This window comes from Bos mutus, chromosome 24, assembly GCF_027580195.1.
Source record: "Bos mutus isolate GX-2022 chromosome 24, NWIPB_WYAK_1.1, whole genome shotgun sequence".
Classification (NCBI taxonomy): domain Eukaryota; kingdom Metazoa; phylum Chordata; class Mammalia; order Artiodactyla; family Bovidae; genus Bos; species Bos mutus.
Genome location: NC_091640.1, coordinates 790,484 through 816,345, shown reverse-complemented (window position 1 = coordinate 816,345; position 25,862 = coordinate 790,484). Strand labels below are relative to the sequence as shown.

The window sequence follows — 25,862 nt, the reverse complement described above, 5'->3', positions numbered from 1 at the left end:
GCGCGGCGACACGTGACTCCGCACGCTGTCCCGGAAGTCGGCGCGGGACGGGCGGCGGGTGGAAGCCGGTGCGGGGCTGAGGATCGCAGCGTTACCGCCGTTGTCCCTTCCTGGGCCGGGGTCGCCCGCCCGCGGCAAGGGACGCCGGGCCCTGATCGTCTGCCGGCGCCCTTCCGCAGCGTCTCCGCGTGGCTGCGATGGAGGCGCCGCCCGGCGGCCGCCTTCCTTCCGAGGGCTCCCAGCCGCCGGCCGTAGCCGAGGTGCGCTGCCCCGGCCCCGGGCCGCTGCGCCTACTCCAGTGGAGGGTAGCGGCTGGCGCTGCCGTCCGCATCGGCTCCGTGCTGGCTGTGTGCGAGGCCGCCGCCTCCACGCAGCCCCCCGGTCCCGCCCCTGTCCGCACCGGCTCCGGAGGCTGCGTGCGCGCGGAGCGCAGGCTGAGGTCGGAGCGCGCGGGCGTGGTGCGAGAGCTGTGCGCGCAGCCGGGCCAGGTGGTGGCCCCGGGTGAGTGGTAACGGGGAAGGAAGCCAGGTCTGGAGGGAGCTCTGGGCCTGGGCCGGGAGCGGGTCCTGGGCTGGGCACTGGGTGGGAGAGGGTCTCCCGAGCTGTCGCTGAAGGGGCTGCGCTCCGGGAGAAGTTTGGAAGGTAGGGCGCACAGCTGCGCCTCTGCCTGTTTTTCTAAGGCTGGATGACAGTCCCTGCTAGTCATCTACTGATCGGAGGCAGCAAACTTAAAAAAAAAGCCCTGTGTCACCGAGATTGCACTCTTTGAAAGACAGTTGCGTTCTTTTCTCTCTGTGACAGGTGTCTCCACCCAAGACGTCACGTTTGTAAGTTAGGAAAACTAGGGGTCATAGCGCGTAGAGGAAGAAGCAGGCGTGTTTCATGCTTGTTGTCACAGCGTTAATTGTTGAGAGGCATGCAATTGTTCAGGTCATAGTAAACCTTGTGAAGCGCGGTTGTAAAACCTGGCAGTTCTGCTGCATAGCTCAGGAAGGGGGTGCGGCTCTGGCATAGGTAGGTCAGGGCAAGCAGTAGTGTATCCTTCTATCGTCGGCTCTTGCTGTTGTACCCAATGTTTTAAACTTGTGAAGGGATTTTTTGTTTGTTTGTTTATAAGTTGACCAGTGTTGTGCGCAAAGTTGTGTACACATGACTGGTGTGGTTTCCATTGCAGGAACGGAAACCTGGGGCAGGTGAGCATCCCTGCCTCCTGTTCAGTGGCTGGGGTGCCGTTTCCCTCTGTGGGGGCGCCAGTGCCCTGGGCGCTCAGTTCCCTTTCTCCCCACCCTGGCCCTCCCCTGGAGAGGTGGGCACCGGCCCCTGCTCCTCTCCTGGTGGCGCAAGTTCATCCTCTGCCTGCCTTGCAGTCCTGGGCACCTCATCCCGCATCCATTTCTCTTCTCTCATCTTTGGAGGCAGAGCCAGGTCTTCAGCCTTCTGTACCTGCCGCAGAGTGCAGGGGAGGTGGCTGGGCTGCACTCTCACTGGCCACTGCCAGAACCATCCGCCTGGCCTTACGAGGGAGAGGCTCGCTGTGTGTGACACCCCGGGGTGCTTTCAGCATTGCTTTGAAGTCAGATCTTCCTTGACCATTGCCTGGGCCCTAAGGAGCCTGTAAACCCACCACCTGAACGATGGACATGCTGCTTGATGCTGCCGTTTTGACTGGGTAGAAAACCCCTGAGGGAAAGACCTCTGCTCCATGTTGTTCTGTTACTCTGACTGCACGGAAATGACCCCAAGGCCCAGGCAGGCCGGTTACTGGTCACAGCAGCTAGCGAGCCTTCACGTGCAGCCGTCCTGCAAAGCAAGGGGAGCCCAGGCAGGTAATGCCGCCAGTCAGCCCAGCAGCTGGCCTAGTGATGAGTTCCCAGCTGTGGGTAATTTTCTGTGTGTTTTTGGTATTTCAGGTCTTGGGGTATCTTACTGCAGTGGTTTGTCCCTGGGCCTTTTGAGACTCTGACCAGTGGTAGCATTTCTCCTGGAACTCAGGTCTGAGAGGGTGTGTAAAGCACCAGCCCAGAGCCAGGCTCTGTGGCCAGAGTTGTCCTTGGGTCCATCATCGCTGTCATCAGCTGGCCTCATCCTGACCACACCAGAGGTGGTTCTCTGGCAAGAACAGTTCCAGGAACTTAGAGAACTTGTCTCTGGATGTAGTGGAAATGGCAGACGCTCTTGTGACATGCGATGGGATTGCGTGTTTTTGTAGCGCTCACACTGTCAGGGAGAGCGAGGATTGTTCTGACCTTTTAGACAGAGGAGGAGACGAGGTCCTAGCAGGTTCTGACACACCAGCCCTGTCCCTGCTGGGCTTCCCCGGGTTTTCTCCACACTGTTGTCTGCTTAGGCCGCATTTCACCCGGAGCATCCCTGTGGGGGAAGTAGACGAAGGAAGAGTCTGTTTCTGTCCTCGTAATGCATATGTGGAGTGAAATTATTTTGATTTGGAAATATTCTGACAAGGCACTGTTAGCAGAAAGTATTTCTGTTAATTATTTGTCCTTTCTTTTCACTTGTCTACTTTTTTTTTCAATTCATGTGGATACATTGAAGTCTCCAAAGGAAAGGAAAATATACACATAAAATAATCAGAAAACAAGCCTGGTGATGGATAAGGACCGGCACAGGAGGAGGCTGTGTAGGTGCGTGCTTGCGTCTTTTCTTGACGTCCAACTAGCATTATCTGTGCCTGGTAGCTTGTCTGTCTGAATCTGCTATTTGTATCAGGATTGTACATTGGTGATGTTTTTAATTCCTTCATTTCTTCTTCCTTTCTTGGTTGGCTTTCTACTGTAAGAAAAACTAACTTATTGGCGTGGACTCATGGGTTCTTATTCAGTGGATTATAGTCCATTCCAGTCACTTTCTCAACACTCAGATTATCCTGGACTAGGCAGCAGGCACCCTTCCAGGTCCTGTTCCCTGACACAGCCCTGGAATCAGCCTTTCTCACAGAAGTCCTGCTTCCTTTCAGTGCAGCCGTGGTCTGGACGCCTCGCCCCCCAGTGCTCTTCAGTAGCCAGACATTTACCGCTCTGAAGAGGCCCCTTTGCCCCTCACCCGTCCGACCCGCCCAGATCCAGCACCTGGCAGCACCCCGGGACCCGCTCCCTGACACAGCCGGTGCGCTCTGAGCTCCCCGTTAGAGCAGACACAGAAGCCTGAGCACAGAAGCCTCCGAAGAGCTTGGTCCTTGTGTGTTGAGGGGAATACCTTGTGTGGGGACCACACTGACACCTGTCCCGTGGCCTCTCTTCACCCACCGGGGAGGTGGGCCTGTGTTGGTGGCTGGCTTGCCATTCTGAGGCTCGTCTCCTTGGTTGAAGTGTTTCTAGAGTTCACAGCACATCAGTCCCTTGACTGTGCAGTGGGTTGAGGGTAGAACGACCCTGCCCATGGCAAGGTCTGCAGAGCTGAAGAGGGAGGGCATCTCGTGCCAAAAGGCCGTGGCTGTTGCTCCTGTCTGACCCCCTTTCCCTCTCTGGGGACTGCATCTCTTTGGGGGGATATTTTTTAAGCCCAAGCAGAGATGCCGAAGTCAGCTGGACAGACAGTGTCACACCCAGCTCTGACCCTGGGGGGCAGATCTGGTCCTGTAACTTACAGAAAATGCAGTCGGCCCTCCCTGTCCACGAGTTTCCCCACCTGTGTGTTCAGCTGACTTTGGGTCAGAACATCTGAGCAGTGAGAGTAGGGATTCAGAAAGTTCCAAAAAGCAGAGCTTGAATTTGCCGCATACCAGCAACTGTGATAGTGCTGACCTTGTGTTGGGTGTCCCCAGTGACCGGGAGACAGCCAGTGTATACAGGAGGACGTGTGCACACACCAGGCCGTTTTCCGTAAGGGACTAGAGCATCCCCCGACTCTGGTACCTGTGGGTCCTGGGAGCAGCCTCCCGTGGATACACACAGGTGACTGTCAGGTCGGCTTCCCTCTAATGTGGGCTGGGCGTTCCTGCAACTTACCCGGCAAGTGTCAGCCCGAGCCACACCTGCTGAGAGGAGTGGCGTGTGGGGGCCCCCTGGCCCGGGAGCCCACCGGCCGCTGTGTCCCTGTGGCCTCATGGGCAGCAGGTCTGCGGGGCCTGTGACCGCAGCGTGAGTGGCATCAGTGAGATGGTGGATGAGCAGTCACTGTTTCTCCCCCGCCCGCCACCTGTGGGTGTCCCAGGAGGCAGGCGACAGGCTGTGTGCAGGTGCCACAGGGCCCACAGCGCCCCGACCCATGAGCAGATGCTGGAGGGCACCCTCAACTTGGAGCGGAGCGCCTCCGTCTGCCTGCCAGCTCCACTGCGCGGTCTCAGGCGCATCCTGGGCCCGTTCCCCCCTTGCGCGCAGGAGGGTCCCTGGCAGGAAGGGATCCTCCCCATCCGCCCTCCCTGTCATGCAGTTGGGTCCCAGGTGGGGGGCGGGGGCCGTGGCAGCAGTGGCCTCCCCCCAGAACCGAGGACTGAAGCAGGCGGGACCCCACGCCGGCGCTGCTGACGGGCACGGTCACCTGGAGGAGCTGTGTGTGCTCAGGAAAGGGGCTCATCCACTCCCCCAGCCTGTCTAGGGTCAGGGAGAGGGGGCAGTTTCGGGGAGGGGTTGAGATGGCGCTGATGGTGGCCCCTCAGGGAAGGGGCCGTGCCGCCAGCCCAGCACAGGCCTTGGGGGGGACACGGCTGGGGGCACGGGGAGCCGGGTCATGAACAGCAGGGATGGGGCGCTGCCCGGGAGGCGGGAGAGGCCTCAGAGAGTCTGTGAGGATCAACCCGAGGGCCCCCCATGCTGGGCGCCCGGGCCCACACCCGCCAGGTTGGGAGGTGGGACCACGCTGGCCTGCCTGGCACGCTGACCCACAGCCATCAGGTTGCGGAGCTGAAAGCCCCGCTTCAGAGACCGCTGCCAGGCCACCAGGGTTTGAGGTGAATGTACAAAGAAAATAGCAATTTCTGTGTTTATGAAAACTAGGAATGTTAGTCCTGTCAGAAAAATTTAGATTAATCACAGCCTTTTCCTAGACTGGGAATGACTACGGGAGACAAGAATCATTTATTATCTGTCTGTATTTTAACGAGTTGTTTCTTGTCATATTAACGTTTCGGTTTTTCTAAGCTGTTTATCAGAAACCATAGGAGAATCCCATGTAAGCTTCTCATGCGTTTTGAGACAGTTTTCTGTTATCTGACAGGACATCCTGAGTCCTTTCTGTTGTTCCGTAGGTAGTTTTGCTGTGTTTCACGTGAAGGACCCACGGAGGGGAAAGCCCTTCACTTTATCGCCAGAGAGGTGGCTCGGGGGCGGCGTGACCCCCTGCAGTCCTGGGGCATCCAATAAGCCCAGGGGTTGCAGCTCTTGCTGATGTGTGCTTGTTCTCCCCCGTTTCCAGGGCAGTCCTGGTGCGCTTAGAAGGATGTAGTCACCCCGTCGTCATGAAGGGCCTGTGCGCCGAGTGTGGCCAGGACCTGACCCAGTAAGTGCTGGCGGCTTGGGAGCAGCGGGGCCTGTGGGGGCGAGGGCCAAGGGCTGGGTGCAGGCGGCGGCCCCGCTGTCCCCCACACGCCACGGGCTGGGCTGCCTCCTCGGGAGGCGCATACCCCGGTGTGGTGGGAGGAGCTGCGACGAGCCCTCCTCCTTGTCCCTGTGGGACTGCCGTCCTGGACCTGGCCTGGACTTCTCGCCTGGGCGTGTCTCAGCCTGGGCACGTCTGCCCCCGTGGTCGAGGGTGTCCCTGGTTCGCGCGTGTGGAGCCGTGTGGACCCTTCTGTTTCTCACACTGTGGGCCTCTGGGACCGTCTTTATTTTCAAAGGAAACTTTGTGAGTGTGACTTAGTCTTCCTCAGTGCTCCTGTGTTTCCAGACGGGGAGGACACTTCAGCACTAGGCCCGTGGTGCACGTCTACTAGAATTAGGCCAAGCTGAAGTCCCCGTGAGTTAGCGAGCTAGAGCCCTAGCCTCAGCGCCCCTCTCCCCGCAGGCTGCAGAGCGAGAACGGGCGGCCGCAGGTGCCGCTGTCCACGGCCACCGTGTCCATGGTGCACAGCGTCCCCGAGCTCATGGTGAGCTCCGAGGTAGGTGTCCTGGGGAGCCGGGGCTGGGAGGGTGGTCCTGGGGGCACTCCTCAGTCAGGGTGGGGGTGGGGGCGGAGGGGCAGGCCTGTTCTTGTCACTATCCCAAGTGACCACAGTGCACGGATGGTCCGTGTGAAGCAAGCGGCCTGTCCGCGGGACGGGGGCTGTGCCTCTCCTGTTATCTCCCTGCCTTTGGGGTGGGAGCTCTCCGGGATGCTTCCCCCAGAGCCTGGGCTCAGAGGGGAAGATAGCCTTGGGCGGGGAACCCTGGCCGCCGGGCGGGGTCGTGAGCTGGGGGCACCGGAAGGCCCCTGCCTGGGAGCAGGGCTGTGCAGGAAGTAAGCGGTGTCGGCTAAGTGGTGCTGGCAACGTGGGCGTGGGGGCCCAGTGCATGCTTTCACGAGCAGACGTGCGCGTGCTGCAGGGAGGTCTGGGAACAGAAAGCTTGCTCTTCTACGTTGCGAGAGTCACGTGGCTGTGCTGGCCAGAAGCCGCCTGATGCTGGGTCAGGGCCCCCACGTGTGCGAGCCTCGCCAGGACAGGGCACTGGCTTCTTGTCTTGTTGAGGGAGCCCTGGAGCTCTGCGTCTCTGTAAGCTGTCAGTCGAAGCACTGTGCTTGTAAACGACACAGGCCTACTTTGTATTTTGTGGAAAAGACAATGCCAGAGACGTGATTCTGACTTCTCTGAATTACTGAAATCTAAGCATAAGTACGTAAGCGTATGTTTAAGACAAAACAAGGAAGTCTGAGGTAGAAAAGAGAAGGAAGTGTTCCCGCTGTTTCTGCTGTAACAGAGTAGCTCTTGGCCTTTCTGCATAAACTCTTTCGGGAGCACAAGGTGGGATTCCTGTCGCTCATCAGGACGGCCGCAGCCGCCCCGCGGCTTACAGAGTCTCAGTCCTCCAGCGCCCCGCCCTGAGCGAGTCCGTATAGACTCAGCCTCTTGCCTCTCCCCCCCGCCCCCGCCCCGATCACTGGTCCACATGTAACCAGATGCGGTCACGGTCAGACTGGCTTGAGGACATTCGAGCAAATGGAACGGGCTTCAGGCACCAGGGCATCGGCTCCGGGCTGCTGGGCGCGTGGGTGCAGCGGGCACCCCCAGCTTCCTGTTCTGTTTCCTGAGAAGACGGAGCGTCACCTTGTCGCCACACAGCCTTCCTCAGTCATTTCTCTTTGCCTCCCTGGCTGTAGCAAGCAGAAAAGCTGGGGAGGGAAGACCAGCAGCGACTGCACCGCAACAGGAAGCTGGTGCTCATGGTGGACTTGGACCAGACGCTGATCCACACCACGGAGCAGCACTGCCAGCAGATGTCCAACAAGGTGAGCGCGGGCGGCACTGCCGTCCTGGGAAGGAGCCTGGTGTTCAGCTTAGGAAGCGAACAGGCTCTGCCCCTGAGCTCATGGCCACGCTGGGGGACAGTGGAGAGCTGGTGGGGGCTGGAGTGGACCCTCTCTCCCACAGAGCAGTGCAGGTGTTCGGATGGCTAGTGTTTCTGTGTCGTGGAATCTTCTGTCCTGTGACAGCTCTCCATGCCGTCTGTGCCATCGCCTGTGGACGTGTCTCAGGGTTTCCTTATCACGACCACCGCATTCATGGGCGGCAGAGCTGGGTGGCAGGGGTGGGGTGCCGGGGTGGCAACTGCAGCCACTCGGGGCTTGTCTGCTGCGGAGCCAGACATTTCCATTCGTTTCATAAGAGTTTGAACGGTTGCATCACACCCGCTTGCATGTGTGATAGCAAGGTGTCCTTGGGGCCGCGTGGACCATGCCCACTGCCGGGGGCTTCCCTGTGCCCTCCCGATTCCCCACCACCACAGCTCCCAGACCTGCGGGCAGCACTTAGAGAGGTGGGTTGAACCCTTAACCTCAGATACCCTGACTTGGGATTTGAGGATTTTTCTGTTGCAGTGTCCAGACGATTTACCGCTGAGCGTGGGGCTGGTGGTGGGGGGGGGCGGTGGTGGTTGTACCATCTTGACTCCCAAGTGTTTTACCAGAGTAGCCCTGTCGTGAACAGTGTGACAGATTTATAGCCAGTGAAAACTTAACAATGCCTTGGGTCATTTCCTTTTCTTTTTGAGTTTATTATTACTGGGAAAATGAATGATAAACAGAATTAAAAGGATCAGAGTTTAACTTTCTAAGGAGAGTAGACTTACGTGCATGTTGATCATGTGTGAGCAGGTTGGAGTTACTGATCTCATCTGTCTCCTAAAGATGGACCTGTTTTTGTGCTGTAAGTCAGTGGAGTTGCATTTTATAACCGTAAGGAAGTTAGGCTGAGTTGTGTGGGGCTCTTAGCTTACCTTCCTCTCTGGCTCTGGGAGGCACTGTGGATAGACCCTGGAATCTGCGGTGGTTGGCTGCCTGCCCTGCGTGAAGTGACCCACCCAGGGTGCTCGTGAAATGGTTGGGACGTGAGTGTCCACCAGAATCCTGAGACACTTAGTGAGGCCTCCGGTGCCCGGTCCTCAGACAACTAAGGCGCCATAGTTGTCACAGGAAGCTATCACAGGTCACCTGGCTATTCTGGGCAGTCGCTGTGATTATCCGGAGTACTCACCCAGGCGGTTAATGCAGGAAAAGGCTGAGCCCCCTTACAGAGTGTGAGAGAGGAAGGCGTTTGTGTGGCGCGGCAGGCTGTGCTGCCGTGACTTCCCTCCCCATAACCCCCAGCCTGGCGGCTGTCACCTGCCACATGTCAGCGCTGCCCTCTGACTGGGCCTGCTCTCTGCAGGGCATCTTCCACTTCCAGCTAGGCCGGGGAGAGCCCATGCTGCACACACGCCTGCGTCCCCACTGCAAGGAGTTCCTGGAGAAGGTGGCCCGGCTGTACGAGCTGCACGTGTTCACATTCGGCAGCCGGCTGTACGCACACACCATCGCAGGTGAGCAGCCCATGGGGTTTTGTCCCACTCTGGATACTCAACGGCCGGCGTGTGGGTTTGGCTCCTCTCCTTCTCAAAGGTGGGTCCTGCAGATGGAGGGAAGGTCAGAGGCTCTGCCTGACTCGGCCTCGGCCCCGTGGTAGTGGCTGGGGCGCGGGCAGGCCAGTCCTCCAGAATCTCTGCTCTGCTCGGCCAGCAGTCACGCTCCAGTCCCAAGTGCAAGCCCCTGTCCCTCTGTCAGCTGCACGCCGCCGGCCCCTGGAGAGGCTGGTCAGGATCACAGACACTTGGGGAAGTAGGAGCTCTCTATAAGAGCTTTCTTATACAGGTAGAGACCCTCGGGGCTGCCAGCCTGGTCACCGGGAACATGTCTGTCTCAGTAGACAGCAGTCGGCGTGGGTGTCAAGTCTGTGACCTTGGGGTCCTGTCACAGAGGGCGGGGGCTCTGGTGGGCACTCAGTGAGCCTGGGAACAGCTGAGCACTGGCGCCGTGCGTGGCTGGGCAGGTGCTTCCTCGTCCATGTCCATGCAGTCCTGCTGTCAGGGGCGAGTTTCAAAGCACTGCCTGGATGCCCTGCTCTCCCCTCTGCTGTACGAACACGACGGCCCAGGACATGCACAGGCCACGGGCCCCTCTCGGGAGCCGTGGCATGTGTGGGGTCCCCGTGCTGGTTACTGGCAGGCCCTGGGCTCCTGGGGCAGCACTGAGCTGTGTTCACCCCACCTGCTGAGCCAGCAGCATCTGGGTGGGGGCTCTGTCAGCATCTGGACCGATCCCCTTCCCCTAAGGGGGGTGGGCTCCGTGTCTCCCCATCTCACACGCAGTGGGATGGCAGCGCGTCTCAGACACGTGACCGTGTCCTGTTTGCTTTTCAAAGGCTTTTTAGATCCTGAGAAGAAGCTGTTTTCTCATCGAATATTATCGAGGGATGAATGTATTGACCCGTTTTCCAAAACAGGGAACCTTAGGTAGGTACCTGGCTGTGCACTTCCGGTTGTAAAGTCTGCATCTGGAGCATTAGGCTGCGGGTTCCGTATCTCCTCTCCCTGTCCCCAGCGTTCACTCTGGCGTGTGGATAGCCACTGTCTTCTAACTAGACCTCTCCCTTCCCTGCTTTCCCTGAATGTCCAGGCAGCAGTGGCTCCTGGGGGGCTCAGGCTGGAGCCCGGGATCGCACATGTGGGAGTGAGCACGGGGTGAGGGCGCGAGCGCCTGGGGCGGAGCGCCTGCAGCCCCCTGGCCGCCCCTGGGGCCTTGTTCCTTCAGGGCCTTGCGTATGCTGACCCTGCCGTCAGCGTCCTGCCTCCTTCCACCCCACGGGCCCCTCCGGTCCTGGCCCCCGACCCCTCACTGAAGGCCTGTTTTATATTGCGAATTTCTTGCTCAGCCTGTATAAGGAATTTCCCTGTTTTCTACCTAGAGAGAGGCAGCCTCCCCCCAATAAGGGGGTACATACTCCTATCTCGGGTGTGGTCTTTTGGCCGGTGTTGGTGACCCTTAGCTGACATTTCGAGTTTCAGGTTTAGGATGTCCTATTCACGTCTGTAGTACATAAGAGAGCTTGGGAGTACTTGTCTGGAAACAGCGCTCGTGTTTACAGGTTGAGCATCTGGATGAGCAGATACAGGCACAAGGGAAGGTGTGATGCTTGTCAGGGGAGAAGCTGCCTGAGGACGGGGTGTCCAGGGACAGGGCTCCTGGCAGCTCCAGGCGGGGGTGCTTGGTGAGGCAGGTTTCTGGCCACAAGCTGTTCCCTGGTCTTGCTGGAGTTAGATGTGCTGAAAGCATCACCAGCGTAAGTCACTGTAGGCACCTTGTGCCGTGGAAACAGACGCATGGAAAGTCATTCCGGACATGTGAGCCTTCTTCCTGCCTGTAGTGGCAGCTGGAAAACCTGAGCAGTGGCAGGCGCTTCTGCTGGGTTTGTTCCTCAGGCCTGGAAGATGGGCAGGAAGCACCATCTTCTGACTCTCTGTCTTCGCACTTGCTTGTCTGAATGTCGGCCTTGGGGGCAGAAACAAGGTGACGAGACCCCAGAGTGGGCCTGTGTCCCTCGGGCTTTCTGGACCCTTGCTCCCCTGGCACCCCAGCATCACTGTTCTGTCCTGACGTCACGTATGTGCCCAGCTGAGACGCAAGTGGGGCTCTGTCTCCCGCCTGGAGCCGGTAGCTCTCACATGGCGCGGGCCGATGGCCTGCTGGGTCAGGCCGCGGCCAGGCCTGTCGGTCCACGCCAGCTCCCCCAGGCAGGGCTCTCCCCAGCCCTGACGCCTCACTCTGTCCTGCTCCTGCCCGGAGGAGCGCCAGACACGGGAGGAGTGTTAGCAATCTCAGTGTCACTTTCTCTGGAAATCTTGAAAGTCTTGTTTTTTAAACAAGCCTTTCCGTGCAGCTCATGCCTGGTTCTGGTTAGCCTGCTCTCCCTTGGTTCCACGTGAGAGACAATGTAGATGTTCGGCGGGTGGTGACTTCCATAAAGGGTACTAGTGATGCATATTTACTTCCAGAAATCTCTTTCCCTGTGGAGACTCCATGGTTTGCATCATCGACGACCGAGAAGACGTCTGGAAGTTCGCCCCCAACCTGATAACCGTGAAGAAATACGTCTACTTCCAGGGCATTGGGGACATCCATGCCCCGTCTGCGCCCCGGGAGCCCCCAGCGAGGAAGAGAGGTGGGTGGGCCCCTGCTGTCCCTTCTCAACTGTGGCTACTGCTCCTTCCTAGTTGTTTTTGGTTTTGTTCCTTTATTTGTGTTTCAGCCTCAGAGAGGTCCTGTGAGTTTGTTTGTTACACTGATACTATGTGGTTTCAATGTAACAGTGTTAGCCTGAGCGTCTTTCCTGTTGAGTTGAGTGAAGAATGCTACTTGACTTAATGCATCTGAACTTGCCCCTCTTCCTGGTTCTCCCTGGAAAGAACAGCGGGGCCCAGGGGTGTGGTGTGGGGGCTCCCGCAGAGGCAGGGCCATTGCACCCTGCCCAGACCTACACGGAGCCCCTCCGGCCAGTCGAGCCCAAAGTCTGGAGAAAGTTTGAAGTTTCGGTTTAAAGTGTTTCTGATAATCTTTAGCTTTTAAATTATTTTGAGAATACAGTTAACTGCTGCACTGGCTGAAGCAGAACTTTGAGGCCAGGCAGAGGGGAGGGAGGCCCCAGGGCGACCCGCACGGCTGAGGCACGGGCCTTCTGACCGTAGCCTGGGAGCCAAGAGCGGTCCACACGTCTCGGACCCTGTGGAGCCCCTAACCCAGTGACCAACGAGGCGGCCAGCCTGGAGCAGTCACCCGCTGGCCGCCTCCTGGTGTGTGCCACCGTCCAGAGGTGACTGGAACCGCAGGCACGGGCTGGCGGGCAGTGTGTCCACAGGAGGCTTCCTGTTGCTCGCTGAGTAACGGTGGCCTTGTCTTCTGTGTCCTCACCTGGTCGATCGTCCTGAAGGTGCAGACGCCGCAGAGCAGCCTCTGTCCATCAGGGACCCCGAGGAAGGAAGGCCAGCGTCCACGGTGGAGAGTAACGGCCTTGGGAGGCCCGCCCGGGAGCTCAACGGGGGCCCGGGCCCTCGGGGGTGCTGGCCCTGCCAGGAGGAGGAGAGGGGCCCCCGGCCCACTGCCCGCACCCCCTCCGCTGACGGCCGCGGGACTTCGGCAGGTAACCTGCCGCGCGGAAAGACCCCACCAGAAAAGAGGCCTGTGCGGGGTCCAGCCGGCCCCGACGCGGACCCGGACGTGCCCAGCGACAGCGGGAGCAGCAGCGAGTCCGAGGGCCAGCCCTCGCCTGCCCCCTCCGACGGGGAGAGCGGGGAGAGGCGGACCCGGAGGAAGCCCCAGGCCGCCCGCGACGCTGGGAAGGCCATGCTGCAGGGAGGCCCCCCAGGTCCGGCCGGGGAGCGGCTCGCGGGCGCCAACCACTGCGGGGAGCCCAGCCCCGGCGTGCCGGCGGACGCGCAGGAGGACGGAGAGCGGGATGGGCTGTGCGCGCTGGGCGGTGGCTGCGCCGACCGCAAGGAGGCCGAGACCGAGTCCCAGAACAGCGAGCAGTCGGGCATCACGGTGGGTGAGTCCCTGGACCAGAGTATGGAGGAGGAGGAGGAGGAGGACGCGGACGACGACGACCACCTGGTGCACCTGGAGGAAATCCTCTCCCGCGTGCACTCCGACTACTACGCCAAGTATGACCGCTTCCTCAGCGGCGAGAGCCCCGAGGCCCCCGACATCCGCAAGATCGTCCCTGAGCTGCGCAGCAAGGTGCTGGCGGATGTGGCTATCATCTTCAGCGGCCTGCACCCCACCAACTTCCCCGTGGAGCGCACGCGGGAGCACTACCATGCCCGGGCGCTGGGCGCGCGCATCCTCACCCAGCTCGTGCTCGACCCCGACGACCCGGCCCGGCCTACCCACCTCATCGCCGCGCGGGCCGGTGAGTCACCCCCAGCCCGCTCGCTGGTGAGCGGGGGGTCCAGGTGTCCCCGAGGCCTGAAGCGCCCGGCCCTGCCCTTCCGTGTCCCCCACCCTGAACCCCAGCAGCCCTGAGCCCCAGCAGCCCCGCCCCTCTGTGCCCCTGCCCCCAGCCCCAGCTTCTCCCCTCTGTCCCTGCCGCCCCCGAGGCGCCCTGCCCCCCATCCCGTGGCTCTGAGTGGATTGAGCTTGCCTGCAGGCACGGAGAAGGTGCGCCAGGCCCAGGAGTGCGGGCAGCTGCACGTGGTCAACCCCGACTGGCTGTGGAGCTGCCTCGAGCGCTGGGACAGGGTGGAGGAGCAGCTGTTCCCGCTGCGCGATGACCAGGGCAGGACGCAGAGGTGAGCTCCAGGCGGCCCGGTCCCCGACGAGCAGGTGCGGGCGGTGGGCCTGCTCAGCGCTTGCAGCCCGCAGCTTCCCATCTGCGGAGACACCTGCCTGTCTCTCCCCTGTCCCTGCTGAGCGGGATGTCACCGATAGCCCGTCTCCCTGGTGCCACCTGGAGAAGGAGCAGAATCGCTGCTTCTAAGACACCAGACAGCATTCTGCTATGATTCCTGGTTTACAGGTGTTTTGAGGCTGGGAATGCTCTGTCAAGTCCCGGGGTGTCTGCAGAGTCCAACATGGAGGGAGGTGGTGGCTGGGGTAGGGCAGTGCGGAGGTGTGTGGGCCGCGGTGTTGGGGGAGAGGGCTCACGGGCACCCCTCTCCATGAGAGCAGGTGCTGGGTTTACAGGCAGGGCTGCAAACAGCCTGAGAGACAGCAGTGCCGAGAGTGCCGGCCTGTGTCCAAGGCTGCGGCAGAGCCCCAGGCCTGACCAGGAACCACATGCCCCCTGCAGAGTGATGTCCCGGTGGGAGGGGTTGCCGGGGTCCCATGGGTTCCAGCCCTTTACACGGCCCTCCTTCTCACCCGTAGGGAGGACAGCCCCGCGTCCTTCCCAGACAGGCAGAGCCTGGTCCCCGCCGCCCTGTTCCACCCGACGCCTGTGCACCCGAAGGCTCCGCCTGGTCCTGAAGTCCGGATCTACGATGCCAGCACGGGCAAGCTCATCCGCACAGCCACCTCGGGCCCCGGGCCGCCTGGCGCCCTGCCCCACGCAGGGCTTTCCTCCTTCAGGTACTCCATCTGCTCGCAGGGAGCCACCCCTGAGCCATGGCCGGCTGCGAGGAGCAGGCTGCGTGTGGGGCAGGCCTGGTGCACAGTCTCCTGTCTGGTGTGGGGCTGGGCCGGACAAGGCGTGGTTCCGCCTGGATGGACACGTGGCCCTCCTCTGCCCAGGATCAGTGAGGGAGCAGGAGGCAGCCCTGGCCCTCCTGTCTTGCCCTGCCGGCTGCATCCCTGAGACACAGGGCTGCCCTGTCGGGAGCAGCTCCCGCCCTGCACAGACACACGGGCCTTAGAGACTGTAGGCTGTGTGTCTGTCCTGCTGTTGGGCTCCAGCTGTGGACAGACGGATGCACTCACTGGTTGAGGCCAGTTTCAGTTAGATGTTGGTTGGTGGTTTTTTTTTATTTGAAACTAAGAGCATGGTCCGGAGAAGGCAATGGCACCCCACTCCAGCACTCCTGCCTGGAAAATCCCATGGATGGAGGAGCCTGGTAGGCTGCAGTCCATGGGATCGCTAAGAGTCGGACGTGACTGAGCGACTTCACTTTCACGCATTGGAGAAGGAAATGGCAACCCACTCCAGTGTCCTTGCTTGGAGAATCCCAGGGACGGGGGAGCCTGATGGGCTGATGTCTATGGGGTCACACAGAGTCGGACACGACTGAAGCGACTTAGCAGCAGCAGCAAGAGCATGGTCACTGATAGAGCTTTGATTTTTTTTTCATGACAACGTGACATTTAATCATTTAAGTAGATGCGTTGTGAGCCTCTGTGCTGCTTTTGTTCCTGTGGAGTTGCTTTCCGGCTGGGTTAAAGGTCGTGGACATCTGTGACTCTGATAAATGGGGGAGTTAGTTGTTGTTTCGCCCAAGGCTTGTTGAGCTCCGTGGTCCCGCCCGGCAGCCTCCTGGCCCTGGCCCATCTCGGGTGCACGGCTACGCTATGACGCGTCTCCGGCCTCTGCAGCCCTGTGGACCCGCCTCCACCTCACTGGCTGTCGTCTTACACCCTGAGTTGATGCTTCTTCCTGGCTGGCTTCTGGGAGTTCTGCCCTGGTCCTCCTGGGTGGCGGTCGCTGTGAGAGGGCTGCATCACTGCCTGGGTTCAGGAGACGCTGGTCCCGTGCTGCCAGCCAAACGGTGCTATCTCCTCATCCGTGTGGACACGTGGCCTGCTGGGGTTTTCTTTGCGGTGATCGTTGTGTTCTCTGTCAGGTCCTTCCTGACGGAGAGCAGGTGTTCGGGTGGTGGGTTGAGGGCCCTGGAGCTGCGCTGGCCTCAGTGCATGTCTATGGAGGGTGCGCCGTCTGGACAAAAGCAGCCCAGTGTTTCTATAGTAACTCGTGCAGCTTATCCTAAACAGCGTTTGGGTTTTGGGGTGCAGCTCTGTATTCTGTCATCCCAGAAGCTTCACGGGGCTCTTGTTCTGTGAAGCTGGTCTTCTCACTCCTCGCACTCCGCGCGTGTGTGGCATGTCCTGCTTGTCGCCGCGTAGCGCGTGCTTGCTATGCACTCATCCTTACACCGAGCTGTTCTCTGAAGTGTTGCAGTGAGCTCCATCTCTGAGGTTCCTCCTTGTGAGGGTGAGCCCGACGGGGTGCCGGGCTCACCTCCAAGCGCCCAGCTAGGCCACCCCCTGGGCCATCCACCCTTTCCGGTCCTGTTTCCTGGAGGTAGCGGCGTGTAGCCCACGGGTGTGCAAAGGGCAGGGTGGGCTACACTCCCGGGGGCGGCGTGCCGGCCACGTTCTGATCCGGAACCCCAGGGCAGACCCGATTGTGACCGGACACCACAGCCGTTGGGCAGTTGCTTCCGTCTGATACTTGTTTGGGAGTCTTAAGTCTCAGACCTCCTGCTTTGATGTTCTGGTTCTGGGCTAAGGTGCCAGCCCGCGAGGGGCCTGGAGTCAGAGGTCCTTGGGGAATATGGATGGAGTGCCTCTCACACGGGATCTCCATGTGCAGGTCACTGCTGGGACCGTGGAGGGGAGAGCAGCTGCTGTTCAGAGCCACCGGGCTGGGGCACGGGTCCAGGCTGCCTGTGTGGCAGGCACGGCTCCATGGGGTCACTGGGCTGGGGCCATGAGCAGGGTGCGAGATCGGGGCCACGGCAGCATGCCTCACATGCGTCTCCCAGTGGGTCAGCCACTGAAACAGCTTCTTCTATGCCCTTTGTTAGCTGTATGCTGCAGGTTGTGAATGTCTTGTTTTTTATAGTATAGGTTTTCTTTGGAGATGATTGTAGGGGAACAGGCAGTTAACAGAAATGACAGAGAGCCCAAGGACCCTTTAACCATCTCCCCTCAGTGGCCACATCTCCAGACCTGCAGCCCACATAGAGCCGAGATGCCTGCCCCGACGGTCCAGACCTGGAGCGGCCACCCCTAGCCTCCCTGCCCACCCCCACCAGCCCCCTGCCCCCCTCAGCCTCCCGTGCACGGCCCCCCTGGTCTGTGTCCGTCCCTGTCCTGTCGTGAGAGAGCGCAGGTTGGCGGGCTGGCGCCATGTAGCTCTGCCCGGCTCAGCTTCCTGGAGACTCTGCCCCAGCGTCACTGTGTCGACTGCTCAGAGGGCGTCGTGGTGTAAGGTGCGGCAGTTTCTGTGACTGTCCACCCGCTGAGGACATCAGGGGCATGTCCAGCTCTAGACTCTGAGCGACAGGGCCGCTGTAAACGTGTGCATATCTCTGTTTCTCCTGGGTTGGCCATGGGGGCTGCTGTGGGCTTGCTAACACCAGGGCGGGGAGTGGTCTGTGGCCGTCTGACCCCCCCAGTCTCTGTAGGTGGCGCAGGTGTTCCCACCTGGGGAGTCGTGCAGGCAGCGTGGGATGCCGAGAGCCCGTGGGAGCGGCGGGGCTTAGGCAACTGGTGGTCGCCATGTTAGGAGACAGAGTAGAGACGTCTTTAAAATACTTACTTCTCGTTCTTTTTAAGACAGCAAACCTCTGTATGCTAACACCTTTTTAATGAAGAGCAACTATTTTCCAGTTCCTTGGTGCTTCAGATAGTAAAGAATATGCCTGCAGTGTTGGAGACGCAGGTTCTATCCCTGGGTCGGGAAGATCCCCTGGAGAAGGAAATGGCTACCCACTCCAGTGTTCTTGCCCGGAGAATCCCGTGGACAGAGGAGCCTGGAGGGAGGGCTACAGTCCATGGGGGCACACACGACTGTTTTCCAAGTAGAAAAGAAACGTATGGAGAACCGTGGCTTGTTTGCATTATGGGGAATCTCTGGCTGATGGAGGGCAGGTGCCCTCCTGCTGTTCGCCCACCCGGTGTGACTGCCATCTGGCAGGGGCGGCCACGAGGCGGGAGTCGTGGCCGAGCTCGTCCTGTCCCTGGAGGAGGGAGCGTCTTGGCGGTGCCCGTAGGGTCCTGGGAGCCCCGGGCCTCCGCCTCCCGCGGAGGACACTCGTGTTCCTCCTCTCCCGTTCTGGACCTGGAGGGAGGCTGTGACGGGCGTGTCTTTAGTAAAAGGATACCATTGCCGTTTTTCCACGCTCATGAGAGCTGTGGTTATTGATGTGACCTGATGTGGGACCGTACAGAGATCTTGTGGCTGCTTGACCTCACACGGAGGGCATATCCCCCCGCGCTGGCTTCTGGGCAAGTGTTCACCCTCCCTGTCCACCCCGCCAGACCGGCGCTGAGTGGTGTGGTTTGTTGGTGAGAGAGGAGGTCAGTGTCTGCTTTCAGCCCGAGGACAGGAGAGCCTGACCTGCCGCATTCTGGCTGGACCTGCTGGGCTTTAGTTTCGTAAATACAGACTGATGAAAGCTGAGTAGGCACCACCCACGAGGCAGTGTGTGTCTTCACAGCTGTGTGTGTGTGCTCTGTATGTGTACCCCGGGTGTGTATGCTGTGTGGGTGGGGGTGTGTGTACCTCAGGTATGTTTATATACTGTGTGTGTGTGTATACCCTGAGGGGGGGTGTGTGTATACCCCGGGTATATGTATATTCTCTGTGTATGTGCACCCCAGGTGTGTGTATGCCCTGTGTGTGTACCCCGGGTGTGTGTGTGTACTCTGGGAATATGTATACTGTGTGTGTGTGTGTGTGTGTGTGCACTCCCTGGGGGTGTGTGTGGGTTTACCCTGGGTATGTTTATAACCTGTGTGTGTATTTGTACCTTGTATGTGTGTGTGCCCTGGGTGTGTGTGTCCTGTGTGTGTGTGTACCCCAGGTGGGTGTGTGTGTGCGCCCTGTGTGTGTGTACCCCAGGTGTGTGCATACCCTGTGTGTGTGTACCCAAGTGGGTGTGTGTACCCTGGGTGTATGTATACCCTGTGTGTGTGTGTGTGTGTGTGTGTGTACCCTAGGTGTGTGTGTGTGCCCTGGGTGTGTGTACCCCAGGTGTGTGCATACCCTGTGTGTGTGTACCCCAGGTGGGTGTGTGTGCATCCTGGGTGTATGTATACTGTGTGTGTGTGTGTGTGTATGTACTCCAGGTAGGTGTGTGTACCCTGGGTGTATATATACCCTGTGTGTGTGTGTGTACCCCAGGTGGGTGTGTGCACCCTGGGTGTATGTATACCCTGTGTGTGTGTGTGGGTGTGTGCACCCTGGGTGTATGTATACCCTGTGTGGGTGGGTGGGTGGGGGTGTGTGTGTGTGTACCCGAGGTGGGTGTGTGTACCCTGGGTGTATGTATACCGTGTGTGTGTGTACCTGTCCTGAGAGTCAGGCTCGGGCCGGCTGTCCTCATGGGCTGTGACTTCCCTTTCAGGGCGGTGCAGCCACGCCCCCAGCAGGTGTTTGGTGATGACCTGCCAGACAGTCAGGATGGGGAGCAGCCTGGTCCTTCACGGAGGAAGCGCCAGCCCAGCATGTCGGAAACCATGCCGCTGTACACGCTGTGCAAGGAGGACTTAGAGAGCATGGACAAGGAGGTGAGCCCACGCTGCCCTCTGGCCGCGGGGGCGGCTCAGTGGGGCGAGACTGGCCAGTGTGCGGGCAGTGCAGGAGGCAGCTTTCTGACCCCGCCTGGGGACCATGGCGCCCCGCCTGTGGGCTGTGGGCAGCTTCTCAGAGGAGACTGCAGGCTCTCTTACAGTCCGGGTGCTTTGTGTCTGTGGACGTGTGGTTCTGTTTGGAGCAGTGAGCGCTGTCTGTGAGCACAGGAGTCCTGCCTTGCCTCCCTTCGTGGGCATTCTCGCGTTTCACGGGAGAAATGGAGGCCTTCAGCTTAACAAAGAGGGTGTATTACGTGTGGAGGCCTTGCGAAAGCGGTAGTCCCTCAGTCGTGTCTGACTTCTCGTGACCGGTGGACTGTAGCCCACCAGGCTCCTCTGTCCCTGGAATCCTCCAGGCAAGCATACTGGAGTGGGTAGCCATTGCCTTCTCCAGGGGGTCTTCCTGACCCAGGGATCAAACCCAGGTCTCCTGCGTTGAGGCAGATTCTTTACCATCTGTGCTACCAGGGACGCCTGGAAGACCCTGTGGGCCCAACAGCAAAGCCAGCCCTTGAACTGTCGGCGCAGCGTGTGTGTGCTTGAACTCGTGGGTGCGTGTGCCTTGTCCCTTCTCAGCTGCATGTGTAGGTTTGCAACTGGAGATGTCGCTGGTCTGAGCCCTCCGCCGTGGCTGTGGTCCCTGCTCAGAGCTGCTCTATTTGGGGGCGGGGATGTCCTCCTTCACCCCCATCGCCCAAATTTCATCAGAGGGTTTTTAATCCTGGCCGGGCCAGGTTCCAGGGCCTTCCTCCAAGGCGTCCCCACCGTCCACTGTGTGTCCACGACTTCTGCAGGGAAGTGGGCCCCTTAGAGCCGTGGGGTGCACAGGTGTGCAGGACACACACCCAGGACGGGGCTCCGAGGGCACCGGCCGTCATCCTGGGCGCTGGGCCTCCCTGACTCGGGGCTCCGGCAGAAATGGTGACTTGTTGGGTGTTGGAGTTCTTGGTGGGGGAGGGGACACAGCCTGGGCCGCCCCTTCCCTCCCGGGCAGACCCCACATCGGAGCTGCAGGAGCTGCTGCATGTCCTCCTGGAGCGGGCAGCACTGAGACCCGCCCTGGGGAGGGGCCGCCAGGCGGGTTCCTTGGGATAGTGCTCCGTTTGTGCTGACGCTCGGCCCCTTGTCAGGTGGACGACATCCTGGGCGAGGGCAGCGACGACAGTGACAGTGAGAAGAAACCGCCGGAGGAGGAGGAGCCGGGGCGTGGCCCGCCCGAGGCCCTGGGGGCGCCAAGGGGGCGCCGGCTGGAGAGGAGCGCCGGGGACAACCGGGGGCTCAGGTGAGTGCGGGCCGGGCGCCTCCCACGTGGTGAGCGCGCGCCATCCTGTTGGGTCTTCCCGGCATCGGGGACCCTGATAGGAGGGCTGGGAACCCTGAGGGGGTCCCCAGAGGGCAGAGGCCTCCCTGCTTTCTGAGCAGGAGGCTGGGTCCGGCTTCGCTGTGTGAGCACCGGTGGGTGTCTGCATCTGTGTTTTCCTGGCCATATGGTCTGACTCCCAGGCCGTCCTGTAGGTGAACTGACCTGAGGAAAAAGTGCGGCCCTTTCAGGCAGGCACAGGCCAGTGCCCCGCAGCAGGCGGAGGTGGCACCACGCCCTCCGCTGCAGAAGCCCGCTTGGCACACTGTGCTTCCCCGTTTTCTAGGAATGCTGTTCCGTGGGTCAAGGAGAGAACTGTGAACTCTGTTCTGGGTGATCGGCTGCACACGATAGTTTGACTCCGTGTTCTCGCACGTGGGGAGTCCCGCCGTCAGGGCGGAGGGTATGAGGGGTGCAGGCGTCGTGGGCCCCGCGTCTACACCGGGCGTGAAGGCTGGGGAAGCCCTGTGCTCCATCCCTCAAGGGCTCAGAAAGCTGCTTTTGTCATGAAACACACTCAGGCTTTTCAGAAACGGTCGAGCACATGAGGTCTGGATAAGCTTTTCTTGGAGCGTGCCCTCTCACCCTGTGGTCCTGACCCAGATTGCGTGCCCCGGGACCCTGGTGCCATGGTACGCTCCCCACATGTGCATCTCTGAAGACGCTCAGAGCCTCTGTTGTGGCTGGGCCGGGCGGGAGCCCACCCAGGAGGTGGCATTCGCTCGGCTTCGGGGCCCCAACTGCCTTCCACACCACAGAGCGGGTGCTCCTGGGTTGCTCAGCTCAGGGTTTGCCAGTACTGCTGGATCAGATCAGGTGTTTCCTCATTTTTGTAATAATGGCCCATGTTTCCAAATGAGACATTCTTTTCAGGTCCTTTTGTGTCCTGGTAGCAGCAGGCCGCTGTTCCCTCCTGATGCCCTGTTCCTGGCACACTGCCCTGTCCTCCCACCCGCCCGTCATAACCTCCACTTAATGCCCACGTGCACGGAAATAACCATCTCCTCCACTGTGAGTGCAGCTGGGACAGCGGCGGAATACAGACCTGTCCACACAGACACACGCGTGCACACACGTGCACCCGATGTGGCCTTGATGGCGAACTAGTGACCTTACCAGGTGCAACACTGCCCTTTTATTTTTGCCAAAACACCCAGCGAGATGTAACCAGCAGTTCAAACATACGTGCTTTATGGATTTTGTCTAATCTGGGTTAGGTGTTGATACAAAATAACAATTTTTTATTTAGTATTTACTAAACAGCAGACTTTAGGTGTGGGTCTACATGCTTTTCCACAGCAAAGTGCTCAGACAGCGGACCCTGGGGGAGGAAGTTTGCATGGGTGTTTGTGTCCTGTTCACATTGTTGCTTTATTCTACATCAAATTTGAGATGACTCTCGGGCCTTAAATTTTCTCCAAATTAAATCTGTTAGCGTTTCCCTAGGGAACTGTGCAGCTGGTTGTGGAAACAAAACACAAATATTGCTTGTTCTGCTGGGAGGAGAGGAAGCTGGTCTCAATTATAGGCCTTTATTAACCATGGCTTGCAGCTGTTTCCAGCCTTTGAGGTAATTTAAGCACTAAAACTCAATTGTGTTGGACGTGAGATTATTCCAAACAGCGTGTAACCGGGACTGAAGGCTTGCCTGTTCCACCAGTGGGCACTGCCCCTGTGGCCTGACTTTCATCCGGGGCAAGCCCGCCTACTGGACCCCACGGTCCCCGAGCCTTCCTCCTGTGGAGCCCCCAGGGCTCAGCAAGTTGGCGCTCGTCTCTGAGCGGAGGCTGCAGTAGGCTGTGGTGTCCCCCCTCCCGGCCGGCTGCTGGCGTCTCCCTGGGGCTCACGTCTTCCCGGCTCTGAGTCCATCGGGGCCGTGGCCCTGAGAGTGGAGGGGCTGGCGCCCCTGCAGCAGTGTCTCCAGATGCAGTTGAGAAGGTTTTATCGACAAGTAGCCCGGAGTACCCTTGTGGGGACCTGTGCTTCTGCCCTGGCGCCCTGCCTGGCCCCATCTGCACCCCTGGGGGCTCACCGCTGATGGCCTCAGCTCCTCATTGAAACACCCTGGGGTGCATGAGGGTCTCTGCACCTCGTGTTTCTTACTTCCAGGAAGGTTGCCCACCCCCCCACCCCACCCCTGGTGACTCACTGGGGGTCTCCCAGCACACGGAGTGGAAGGTGGCCGAGGAGGAGCTGGAGGGACAGCCCATGACCCCAGGGTCTCGCTGCAGCTGAGGCCGTGCAGCTGGGGTGGGGCCTGGGTCACCACCTGCCTGGTGGCCAGCATCCACAGTTGAACAGGACCCACCTGGGGCTGTGTGTTCACTGCACACGTGTTATTGCTGTGCACATGTGCACACACACGACCTCCAGTTCTGTCCCTGGGAGGTGGTACCCCTGTGAGGAATGTGGTTATTGGGGTTGTTTGCAGTGGTTTGAACGATAAAGAACTAAGCAGTCTTTCAAAACTGTTTCTACGTGTCATTTCGAAACATATCTGCATGTTTACCACTCGACAAAGGGTAATAATCTGGGTGCTTCAGATTAATCACACTTAGTAACACCTTCTGTTCGAGCATCTCTGCACGTCCAGAGTCAGCCTGCGGTGTGGAGGCCGGCCCGGGGCCCCCCGTCTGCTCTGATTTGGTTTGAGAGCTGCAGCCCTGCATCCACGCGTACCCCCACCCGGCGCCCGACCCCAGCTTGGCTGGCGCCTTTCCTGGAAGCATCGCAGGGACCCACTTGGCCCCATCCTTGTGTCCAGGCCCCGGCACCCTCCCCTCTTCCCAGCCTAGCCTCCTCAAGGTGCGAACGGGGCCTGAGAGAACGGGTTCTTTTCCGTTGACTTTCCCTTCCCTGGCCCCCCCTGCGGGGCCCAGCGCCCAGCTCCAGCTGTGGGCACTGACTGGAAAGGCGGCTGTGGCCTGTGGCTGTGCCCTGTCCCGAGTCAGCCTGTCTCGGGTGGGTGCAGCTGCTGCAGGGCTGTTTCTAGGGTGAGGCAGGATGCCCTAGGGGCCCGCTGCCCTCCCAGACCCGGCTGCTCCGCGAGGCCTCTGAGCTCAGGCCCCAGAGACCCACAGTTCACGTGTCTCCTCATCCCACCGCCTCACGTTTCTCTGTAAGTGACAGCGTAAAACAGAGTGGTTTTTTAAACAGAGATGCGTCTCACCCCAAGGCTGTTCTGCCTGCAGCTCTTCTTGTAGCCATGACGACAGAAGAGCATCCAGAGTGACGCTTTGCTTACCTGGTGCAGAGCAAAGTCCGCAACTTAGACGCGTGTGTCCGGCGCCCACTCCTTTTCTGGGATGTGTCCCTCTGGGCGGGGCTGGAGGCACAGGATGTGGGGGACTCTCAGCCTCTGAGCTCAGTGTGGGGGAGTGTGACCTCGCGGTGGGGGGCGGTTCTGGGTGCCAGGCTGCGGGCGTGTCGGCCGAGGAGCTGAGGGTACCGAGCTCCCATCCAGCGCCCACCCCGCAGCACCTCGCTGGATGCAGCTGGGAGGTTGTCCGGGGACGTGTCTCCTCACAGGGAGACGTGCCTGCTGCACGTCCCGGCTCGGGGACTCGCTTCCCAGGGCCAGTCCCGCTCCCATGCAAGGCCCAGGGCCTCCCCCCAATCCTGCCAGCCTGAGGGGTGAGGTGCTTCCTAACTGCACCTCCGTTTCACTTTCCAATTAAGTCGAACTATTTTTTTAGTGTTTATTGTCCTTTTTGAGTTTTCTCTTTTGAGGGAGTCGGTGGTTGCTTTCTGTCTGGGGCATGTTTCTCACGATTAGATCATTTATTGTCTGTTGTAGAAGCATTTTTGTGGTAGAGCTTGAGTAACAGACGACGTCGTCCTGTGTGTGGCTGCTGGCCGTGCCTTTTGTGGCTCAGAGAGATGCACTTTTGGTGGTTTTCTTCTTTCTGGAAGGTTTTCCCAAACCAGAGGTGTGTGTCAGGGGATGTACATACTCTTATAAAACTGAAGTTTCCTTTTCGATAAATGGTGCTCCAACAATTAGATGTCAAATGCAAGATAGTCTTGGCCACAGTCAGAAATTTATCCAGAAATTAACTCAAAATAGATTATAGGCCTAAACCATGAACCTGTCTGCTGGCGACTGTCCCCATGTCCCTTTCCAGCAGCTTGTCCCACCCTGCCCTCTCCTGTCCTCGGGCGTCACAGTCACTGTGTCACCTGCTGTGGGTCCTGGCCGTCAGGGCTGGGAGCGTCTCACGGTGCATCTGCTTCTGTTGCAGGGGCCACAAGAGGAAGCTGAACGAAGAGGACGCGGCCAGCGAGTCCAGCGGGGCGTCCAGCTGCGAGGACGAGGAGGGGGGCAGCTCGGAAGCAGACGAGATGGCGGCTGCGCTGGAGGCCGAGCTGGGTGACCTCATGTGACCTGGGACGGCCTGCAGCTCACCCATGGAAGGACGTGTCTGTTTGCAGAGCTCCACCTGCAGAAACATTATTTTGCAGAAATAGGTGTTTTTAGAAGTTTTACCACAGGAAGGCCAACTTGTTAAGGACAGTATCGTGGGGAGTACAGGCCACGCCACAGACCGTCGTTGAGCTCAGCCGGGCCACACGGCAGGACTGAGCGTGGGGTCTGTCATCAGAGGAGGGGTGTGGGCTGGAGCGTGGGGTCTGTCATCAGAGGCGGGGGCACTTGTGCCGTTAATGCCACAGCACGTCACTTAGGATGAGGCCTGGGGCCCCGACGAGACTCAGGGGATGGTGCGCAGGAGCCCGGCGTCCTGGCTCTCCTGACGGAAGCGGTGGCGCGCGGGGTTTAAGTGAGGCTGCGTGGCATGCACACACCTGCGCCGAGCGCGGATGGGCCAGGGCGCCCAGCGCACTGTGGCCCGTGGGGGCTGCTGACACCAGGTCCCGTGGCTTCGCGCCCAGGCCGCCTCCTCACTCCCATGGGCATCGGGACAAAGGCCAACGCCTTCGGCTCCTTTGTGAGATCAGATGTAAAGTTTTGTATATCTATTTCATATGTGACCCACCAAACAGATTTTTCTTTCATTTAATAAAAGTCTTTTTTGTAAGCCTT

The 25,862-nt window shown here is 59.7% G+C and overlaps 1 protein-coding gene across 2 annotated transcripts; it reads left to right on the top strand.

Annotated features, from left to right (window-relative positions):
• Positions 1–611: 611 nt before the first annotated feature.
• CTDP1 (CTD phosphatase subunit 1) lies at positions 612–25,862 on the top strand. Of its 2 annotated transcripts, XM_070362055.1 has the most exons (13): positions 617–2,642; positions 5,371–5,454; positions 5,959–6,052; positions 7,249–7,377; positions 8,795–8,945; positions 9,824–9,914; positions 11,454–11,620; positions 12,386–13,363; positions 13,601–13,742; positions 14,320–14,520; positions 19,236–19,398; positions 20,592–20,743; positions 25,063–25,862. In XM_070362055.1, the coding sequence occupies exons 1-13, from the start codon at positions 2,608–2,610 to the stop codon at positions 25,202–25,204; spliced, it is 2,529 nt and encodes an 842-aa protein (XP_070218156.1). In that variant the 5' UTR covers positions 617–2,607; the 3' UTR covers positions 25,205–25,862. The 2 variants fall into 2 exon arrangements, with proteins under 2 accessions (XP_070218157.1, XP_070218156.1); XM_070362056.1 differs by lacking the exon at positions 19,236–19,398 and having other exon boundaries at positions 612–2,642.